Source organism: Glycine max, chromosome 10 (assembly GCF_000004515.6).
Source record: "Glycine max cultivar Williams 82 chromosome 10, Glycine_max_v4.0, whole genome shotgun sequence".
Taxonomy (NCBI): Eukaryota; Viridiplantae; Streptophyta; class Magnoliopsida; order Fabales; family Fabaceae; genus Glycine; species Glycine max.
Genome location: NC_038246.2, coordinates 31,486,584 through 31,496,773, shown reverse-complemented (window position 1 = coordinate 31,496,773; position 10,190 = coordinate 31,486,584). Strand labels below are relative to the sequence as shown.

The following is a 10,190-nucleotide window of genomic DNA, read 5'->3' as shown; positions in this document are numbered from 1 at the left end:
AGGAAGTCTACTTCAAAATCTTATGGCTCTCACTCTTATCCAAAGAAAGACCAAGGTCAAGGAATATTAGGGGTGAGACCTTCTAAGCCCAAAGATGATAAGGGGAAGACAATAGAAAAGCAACCCCTTAAGGCTAGTATGCAAGAGAAGACTAGCTCCATGAAGTGCTTTAAATGTCTTGGAAGATGACACATTACTTCTCAATGCCCCACCAAGAAAACCATGATTATGAGGGGCCAAGACATTTATAGTAGCCAAGATGAGGCTACTACTTCACCTTCCTCTAGTAAAAGTGAAGAAGCAAAAGGGGAAGAATCTAGTGAAGAGATCTACCCCCAAGAAGAAGGACAACCTTTAATGGTTAAGGAGGAGTGTAAGGAGGTAAATGTCTCCTCCAAGAGGTTAGCTAAGAAGGAAAGACATTTTGAAATAAAGACAAATATTAAAGAAATTTCCCTTCTTAGACAACCTCCACATTTTCTCCTTTGTAAAAAGACACTTGTTAGCATTGCCACATCTCTTAGGCTTGAGTTTATTCCTCAAGTAAAGGAGTTGTTGGATGAGGGTTTGGTTCGCAAGAGATTAAATCCTTGTGCTTTGTTGGTGCCCAAAATAGGTATTATTAGGCACCAAATCCCTAAAATAGGTGGTGTGATGAATGCTTTGGGTGGTGCAACACTCTTTTGTAAAATCACTCGTGAACCCAACATCTTCATGATTTGTGTACATAGGGACTCATTAGGTAGGTTTGTTCTTATTTTTAGTTTCAATACAAACTTAGGCACTCATATGGGACACCTTAGGTTTGTCATACTTTTGGGTAGGAATAATCAACATGAAAATACAGAAAAAGGTATGTTCTATTACTTTACTTTTCTTAATTTTTTAAATTGTGATCAAGGGGTTCCCATGAACCCTAAGAGAATAAAGGTCATTCCTGAGTGGCCCGCTCCACCAAGTGTAAGAAAAATTTGGGGCTTCCCAGACTTAACAAACTTTTACAAAAGGTTTGCCCCATATTTGTCTATTCTTGTAGCACCACTCATTGAGGCCATTGGAGCTTGTAGGCCTAGGATCTTCTTCATCAATGGATTCCTTTGCTTCTTGGAAGATGAATGGCAGCGGAATGGAGAAGGAAGAGAGAGAGGAGACGCCACTTCAAGGAGAAGATGAGTCTAGAAGAAGCTCACCACCATAGGAGGCCATGGATAAGAGTTTGGAGGAAGAAGGAGATGAATGAAGGGAGAGGGAGAGAAGAGCACGAAATTTTGTGCTCCAAATGAGCTTTGAAATCTGAAGTTTAATATTCAAATGATCAAAGTTGAAAAAAATGCACACACATGACCTCTATTTATAGCCTAAGTGTCACACAAAATTGGAGGGAAATTCAAATTTCACTTGAATTTGAAATTGAATTTGTGGAGCCAAAATTTCACTAATTATGATTAGTGAATTTTAGTTATGGTTCAGTCCACTAATCTAAGATCAATTCCAAGATTTTCTACTAAGTGTGCTTAGGTGTCATGAGGCATGAAAAGCATGAAGGACATGCACAAAGTGTGACTATATGATGTGGCAATGGGGTGTAGTAAGCAAATGCTCACCTCCCCCTCTAAAATTTAATTGGATTGGGCTTCTACCAATTCAATTAAATCTATTTCCAACCACACACATCAAATATCCACTTAGTGCACGTGAAATTACAAAACTACCCCTAATACAAAAACTAGTCTAGGTGCCATAAAATACAAGGGCTGAAAAATCCTATATTTCTAGGGTACCCTACCTACATTATGGAGCCCTAAATACAAGGCCCAAAAATAATGAAACCTTAATCGAATATTTACAAAGATAAGCGGGCTCGTACTTAGCCCATGGGCCCGAAATCTACCCTAAGGCTCATAAGAACCCTAGGGCCTTCTCTTGCATCTCTGGCCCAATCTACTTGGAGTTTTTCTATCCAATGCTCTTGCGGGGTAGGATTGCATCACTCCTCCTCGTGGGAATAAAAAGTGAAGAAAATATGATAAATTGAAAGTTATTGTATTCATGAAAATAAAAAATACCCGAAAATAATTTTTCACTACTTACATATGGAAATAATATTTCCATGTTACATTCTGATGAATAAACTATTAATCGTTGAAACAAAGGCACTCAAAGTCATTTTGGACTGCTATGAGAATAATTACTTTAACAATATTTGGGCAATAAAGGTTTGTAAACAAAAGAAAAAGAAAGTATTCTTCACTTGTAGTCAAGCCTTTTAATTTATTAATTAGTTCCATCATTTGTTCATTCATGGAGATGTTATACGCTAATTAAGATTCCTTACCCCTCGGCTAGAAAAGCATGGGTCAACGCATAATAATACACGTTGACTAATATTATTAAATTCGTAAATGAATAATTAAAAAGACAACCTAAATTTCACTATTAGAGAGATTAAGATTAATTATCTTCTTATTCATATATTATATTAAGTAGGACAACCACAAGCTGATGATAGATCCAAACAAATGGACAACTTCGATTATTGAAATTAAAAATTGACAATTGATCTATAAGTCTGATCAATAATCCACCCAGCAGGGATCACATTGTTAGCCACAATGGTCTTGCCAGATTTGAGAGTGGTTAGCTTGATGGAGAATGGTGCCACAAGTGCTGACCCTTTGTCAAGTTTCCAAACTGCACCCCATGATCGCTGCATGGAGTACCATTGGGCGGAAGCATGTGCTTCCCTGAGTTCAACTTTGTCTAGGTCACCATCACCACTCTCATATTCAATCAAGATTGCAAAATATTCCTTGTTGGAACCAGGATCCACGCGAAAAGATATTGATACACCGGGATAGTTGCATTCAACTCTGCAAAAGTAAACTCATGATATCCAATTGTTAGTTACAGTTTAGTAAATAAAATTATTATTAATTTGTATGTGAAAATAAATAGAAAGTCAAGGAGGTAGAAATATATGTATTGAAAAAATAATAAAGTTTTGGGGATTTTGTCCCATTAGAAGAAATATATAATTAATTTTCTTGTGATCACGTTGGATTAGTCAATTAGGAGCTAAAACCCACCACCGACACGACACAAGAATGGAATGATAAAAATATAGACATGAAATTACTATAAATTTTTTTTTAAAAAAAAACAAATATGTTTTTGGTCTATGATTTTTTTGTTTTTAAAAATTACAACAAAATTACATATTTATAATCACTTACCGCATCGTTTTTGTTAATTTAAGGATTGAAAATGATAAATTTTTTAAGGAGACTAAATTTAAAACTCGTGATATTTTTAAAAATTAAAAACATACTTAGAGTACTATTTTAGAAACATGAGACAAAAACATCACTTTTGCAATATGTAAAATATAAAATTAACACAAAATATAAATTTTAACTTGTAAGAAAAAATATTTACAGAATACATATGGACCATATTAAATTCAGTAAAATGCTACAATTTGTCAAAATTGTATATAATTGTGATATTTAATAAAAATTATACGTTTTACAGTGTACTCCTCATAAGTATTGTCAGTGCTTAATTCACTTGATTAAAATTTAAGAACTCACCTTCTAAATTGAATGTCTATTTTGCCAGCATTGCGTAGCTTCTCGTCTTGGCCTGAAATTGCCATCGCACCAAAAGCAGTGCCACTCAAATCAAAATGATATTGAGCATCTGAACCACACCCAGGACAGCTATCAGTGATGACTACCCTTACAGAATTGCCTGAGCATGCATAATTCCCAGTGCACTTCATCTGAAATTATAACAAATTGGAATGCAAATTAAACTTGAATTAATTAATTAATATATATCTTCATTTTTATTTTGCACTTGAATGCATGGAGTAGCTAGCTACACACTTATTGAGCAACACATTTCTTTTAATTAACACGCAGTTTATTATTATTTAGAATTTATTAAAAACTATATATAAAACCACTAGTCAGACTTATATTAAATAAGAAATAAGACTTGTATCATATAATTTTCGGTTTTTAATAAATTTTAGTAAATAATAAAAAATATGTTTGTGTTAACGAAAAAATCAATTATTACATGATACGATACAAACATTATGCTGACACAGAACTAAGTTTTATTAACTCTAAAATAAATTGAAAAGTTCATTTACGGGTCACATACAGATTAACAAAGGCCATAAACATGTGATTGTGTTGGACCTTATATGTAATAATTTTTCAAGTTAGAAAGTATGTTATTAGCAATTTTTTTATTAATATACTAAGAATTCATATATATATATATATATATATATATATATATATATATATATATATATATATATATATATATATATACTTCAAAAAATCATTAGCACCTCGTAACAAGAACCACAGCCTTCGCCTGATTCAAACAAAAGAGGGCTTCCCGCCGACATCAATGATGAGAAAGGAGGTTCCCCAACAGCACTTCCATAACCACAAGCACCACCTACATATAAAATTAACAAATATAATTATTGAAGTCTTTACATCTATAATTCAAGCATTACTTTATATAGTTTGTACCAAAGTTTTCTAATTATAATACCTTCACTACCGTCCCCTTGGGCTGGTCCATACCAAGTGGCTACAGCAGGAGACCAATCTGAACCATATAAGGAGTATGAAGCATAGGAAGCATTCACAATCTTTTTAGGGTTGAAACAAGAGGAGGGTACCACTAGGAGTATTGAAAGTGAAGCTACAAGAGTGAGCAGATGAGAAAGTGCACGTTGAAGTGTAGGAGCCATAATATCACAACCTCTAGGATTTTGTAATTAGTTCCCTATAGGTAGTTGATAGTTAATTGTGATATCTATGGTGTAAGAAATATGGCATAGATGGTATGGTATTTATAGAGGAACAAACGTGGGAAGTGCATAATTTCTTAACCGCCAATTAAGTGAAAATATTGCGCATGACAATTTAGAAGACGTACGGTATTAATAAAAGTATTCCACATGACAATTGAGTCTAACTTTTTTTTTTCCAAGAACAAGACAAATGTGATGTTTGAATTTGATATATCCTTCACGTATTGTAAAGATATCCCCTTTTATATCTTATCGTGGATTGCTTTAATTATTGTTGTGTTTATATTATAAGTAAGGGTGGAAATGAGCCGAGCAGTTTGTCCAGGATTTTCGGCTCGATCTATGTATGGCTCGGCTCGGCTTGACTTGTTTACTATAAAGATCAAGCTCAAGCTTTTTAAAAAATCTTTTTAGATAAAAAGGTCAAGCTCAAACCATAGAAAAGCTTGTTAAGCTTGACAAGTTGACTTGTTTAACTAATAATAATAATAATAATAACAACTTTATTTTATCAAATCTTGTCTTATCTAGATTTTATTCTGTATAGATTTTATTTTATTCAGATTTTATTCTATCTAGATCTTATTTTGTCCAGATTTTATTTCATCTCATCTTATCTTATCCAGATTTTATTTTATTTCGTTTATGGGCTTGAACTTAAAATAGATTTGTAAGTTTTGGTTCACGTAGAATAAAATTCATTTTCTGCAAATCATTTCTAATTCATATATTTTTTAATATTATGTTCTTTTTATTTTCTTTTGATATATTTTGTACTTTAACGACTTGAATTCAATATGATTTTGTTCATCAATTATTTTTGGATTTGTACATTACTTATACGAAATTTTATAAGTTTTTTTTTTTAGTTAGTATTTCACTAGGTTTTAAAATAATTAATTAATCAAAGACGTCTTTAAGCAGGCTTTCAAATATGCTTTTATATAAGCCGAGCCGAGCCTAAAAAAAAGCCTATGACAAGTAATGAGCCAAGCTCAAGCCTTACGTATTCAACTCAGACTGAGTTCAAGCCTAGTAAAGCTTGGCTTGGCTTGACTCATTTCCACCCCTAATTATAAGAAGACTCACCTCCAAGCATATGGTTAAAAGAAAATTCCCAACCCCCATGAAGATTCATGGTAGGGTTATAATTTCTCGTTGTCTATGGTTTATGGATATGATTAATTTCTTCAAAAAAATAGATTATGTACTTACGCTCTCATGTAAAAACAAACCGTCATAGTAAAGCAGTTTTGATCTATTTGTAAGCATAATATTATTTTTCAAAATTATTGTGGATTGGAAAAAAGATATTTAGACACTCAAATATTTTATGATATAGAAAAAGAAGAAAAAAAGAGAAAAAATAAATAAATTTATGGTAGGTGATATGATGTGATATGAGAAAAGAAATAGAGAGGAAGATATAAAATTAGTTCAATTGTTATATATGAGCCAAAGGAGAGAGACAGTGGATTCAAATCTCAATTAATATTTCTAATAAAATTAATAAATTAATATTTTTCTATAAAAAAATAAGTATTCAAAAATCATCACTCTTGTGATATAAGAATAGCACAGATGATAATTTTCTTTTTCTTTCTCTAAGGAGCTTAGTTGATAGTTAATTTGCATTATATAACTTCTTCGTAACAATTGCTTCTGATTATTTTTTTAGCAATCTGATGGAAATATTTACTTAATATCGCTTAAGGATGAACAGGGAATTATGCTTTCATAAAATTAATTAAACAAAATTAACTAAAAGTTGAAAAATTATCTTATTGAATCATAAAATATTTGATAAAATTATGTGTTAAAGTAGATAAAAAAATATAAAATTGCATAAATAAACATATTTGTGTAATGTTTAATTTATATAAATTTTAATTTGATTTTCTAGAATTTTTTTTCATAATTTATTTTTTTGATAAAAATATATTTTGCAGTATTTATAATTTTAGTATTAAATTAATTCTAAACACTTGTAGCTTTTTATTTATAAAATATTAAAAAAAATTAAAAAAATCCCATAAACTTATTATATATCAATATCATATATATAATAAAAAAGTAAAAATAAAAACCCTATCACATCATATTAAAAAAAGATAAAAAAATAATAAAAATTTACCTTAAATACAAAATATTAAAAAGAAAACCTAACAAATATTTAAAGAAAATCTAACAAATATTCAAAGATAAAAAGTAAATAAATATAAAAAAAAATTAAAAATTCGTATTTTAAAAAAGTTACTTAAAGTCTATAAAAATATTAAAAATTAGCTAGAATATCTTATCAAACACTCTAAATTGCTTTGATTTTCTTATTCTCCAAAAAGAAAACCTTCCGTATTTACGTAAACCAAGTTTTGATACTTGAGTTATATTGATTAGATTATCAGGTAAATCTTTCAATAATACAGCTTTAGATTTTTCTTCAGAAAATTTGACTTTTGTAAATACGCTTTTGACATTGACATGTATTTAAGGAAATTAAAATTTTTAGCATACGCTTTTAAAATAAAAACTAATGACGTAAGGAGTAACCATAAACTAATGTTGCATGTTACCGAAAAAAAAAAAACTAATGTTGCAATCAGAATATTTGTTGTTTTCTATCCAATTGCAGCTAACTTAAACTGCGGTAACATGGGGGATTCGGGAAGTCAGGAAGGTTTTTAAGAGATCAAGAAAAATAATTTTTAGATTAGGCAACGATGTAACTGGTTAACAGTATGTGATTATTCAATTTATATTTGATTATGAACGTACATTATAAAAATAAAAATAAAAGTGAAGACATATCATGATTAATTTTTTTAATGTACTAATTATTTCTTTCTATGTTAAATCACTATTACACATTTAATTTTAGCATTATTTTTTTCCTAGTACTTAATAAAAATGTTTTAAAATTTTTTGACAATATTTTTTAAATATTAATAAATATAAATAAATATTACTAATATATTTTCACCATATTTTATTAAATATTCTCAAAAGCTTTTAGGAACATTTTTAACTACTATGTCAGGGGAAATAAATATTACTCCAGATTATGATGTGTGGTAGTGAATATAGTTTCGAATTCATTCAACAATGAATTTGGTTCTTCATTAATGGAGATTCTTTGAATTTATATATACTTTCTTAGTTAAATTTTCTCCAATGAATTTTACCAATATTATAAATTTAAGTCTTTAATTTTTCTATTGCCTAGACTGTAGGCATCTTTTACTTGAGATAATTTGTTCAATAGTGAAATTCACTCTTTTACCAGTCAATCATATTCAAATGAGACGTATACGTGCATTATTTTTCTTTGTTTACGTATTAATTCAACTAAAACAATTTGTTAGTTTTCTTAACTATTCTAATTAATGAATGAATTTAAATAGACCGAATGCATTAATAATATAAATATTATTTTTTTCCAGTAAAAAAGTTGGTTATTTTTGTAATAAATATTTTAAAAATTATATTGAAGATCATTTCTTGTATGCTAGTTGACGTATGAAAAATTTTATACTAAAAATGTATCAAAATAAAACTCTTCATTAATACTTAATTCCTGAAAATTTATTTTTTAAAATAATGGTTTCCGAATAAGAATATAAACAAATTAGATTGATGGATACCCGAATCAACAACACAACAATTATTTTTAATTTGTTTTTAACTTGACACTAAACTAGTAAACTTTCCAGTATGCTAGAAAATATTAAACATAAATACTGCGTTACGTAGAGGTAAAATTCATAGGAAAATGTTTCCAGTACGTCCTAGTTTTTAGGTGTATGGTGGAATGGAGAAAGAAAGATAAATTGACAGATATATCTATCAATTGATGCGATTAGAAATGAATATAATTAAAGAAAAATAGAACAAAAATAAGATTTAAAAAAACTGAATGTATAATAATAATAATAATAACTCAAATTCTAATAATAATAATAATTCATCAGCTAGCTGATGTGAGAAACTATAGGGAAAAAGTGTGTCATTTTTTTTTTTACAGGGAAAAACTTTTCCTAATCATATATTTAAATAATTTTTAAAATATTTATTTTTTTAATTGCTCGTACGTTCCTTTGGGCGGCAATTACTATTTTATTGCAGCTATACTGATTTTGTTATTAATTTCAAATGTAACTGGCTAAATGTCTACGACTTAACACTTTCAATTGTTGAACGTGCTACTTCAAAATTTCATGAATTACTCGTTGAATTTTTTTAAGAGTTCAAAGAGTAAGTATTGATATTATAAAATAGTTTTATATTATTCTTTTTATAATTTTTAAATTAATTATGATAAAAATTGATAAATTGATCATATGATAAATTATGATTGAATAACAATAAAATTATTTTATATTATTAAGTAATGTATAGTTTTTTTCTAGTTTTTTAAACAAAAACATGGTAGTTACTTTTAACTCTCAACTTTGCACTTTAAAATTAAATGTCTATTAATCATTTAAGCTCAATGTTCTAAAAATGTATTATTAATGTTTTTTAAATCGGAACATTGATTGAATCCGTAAAAACACTAGTTTAAGATTTAATGGTTCAACTATAATTGAACCATAGTTGAACCGGGTTTATATTTTTAATATTATATAATATTTTAAGTAATAAAATAATATAAAATTATAAAAAAAATATGATCTAAAAAATTATAAACTAATATAAATTATTAAATTATATGTTTCATAAGATAAAAATTAGTAATAATTGATAAAATAATTGAAGCTTATTGAAATATTTATGTATTTTCTTATCTTAAAAATATGGTATATTAAATAAAAATCTCTGAAAAAAAATAAAACAGACCAGTTCAACATTAGCTCTCTAGCTATACCAGTTCAACATCGATTTTCATTGATCAATTATGGATTAATAATTCTCACCAGTTTTGAAATATTTCAATTTTCTTAAAGTATTTGAATCGATCACCAGATCAGCTCTCCTGATTGAACCAGTTGAATCAGTTAATCTGATATGATTTTCAAGACATTGCTTATTATAGTTGGCCTAGTGGTAAGAGGTTTCAGTAATATACATGAGTATTATCATATCCTACTTAACTAGTAGTAATTAAATTTATATTTTTTAATATATAATATTTTAAGTAATATAAAATAATATATGTTTATGAGAATCCAGAAATGAATAATTAAAAAATAATATAAATGATTAAATTGTACGTTTTATAAAATAAAATTAATAATAATTAGCAAAATAATTGATGTTTATGTGAAAAACTTTAAATATGTAATTTTATTTATCTTAGAAATATTTTAAATATAAATAAATTGGGGTATAGTACCACTGCCGATCTCAG

The 10,190-nt window shown here is 28.2% G+C and overlaps 1 protein-coding gene across 1 annotated transcript; it reads right to left on the bottom strand.

Annotated features, from left to right (window-relative positions):
* Positions 1 to 2,445: 2,445 nt before the first annotated feature.
* On the bottom strand, positions 2,446 to 4,857 carry EXPB2 (beta-expansin). Its single transcript, NM_001255271.3, has 4 exons — positions 4,579 to 4,857; positions 4,367 to 4,479; positions 3,591 to 3,781; positions 2,446 to 2,870 (listed from the first exon to the last, which is right to left on the bottom strand). The coding sequence occupies exons 1-4, from the start codon at positions 4,778 to 4,780 to the stop codon at positions 2,543 to 2,545; spliced, it is 834 nt and encodes a 277-aa protein (NP_001242200.2). The 5' UTR covers positions 4,781 to 4,857; the 3' UTR covers positions 2,446 to 2,542.
* Between the last annotated feature and the right edge of the window lie 5,333 nt (positions 4,858 to 10,190).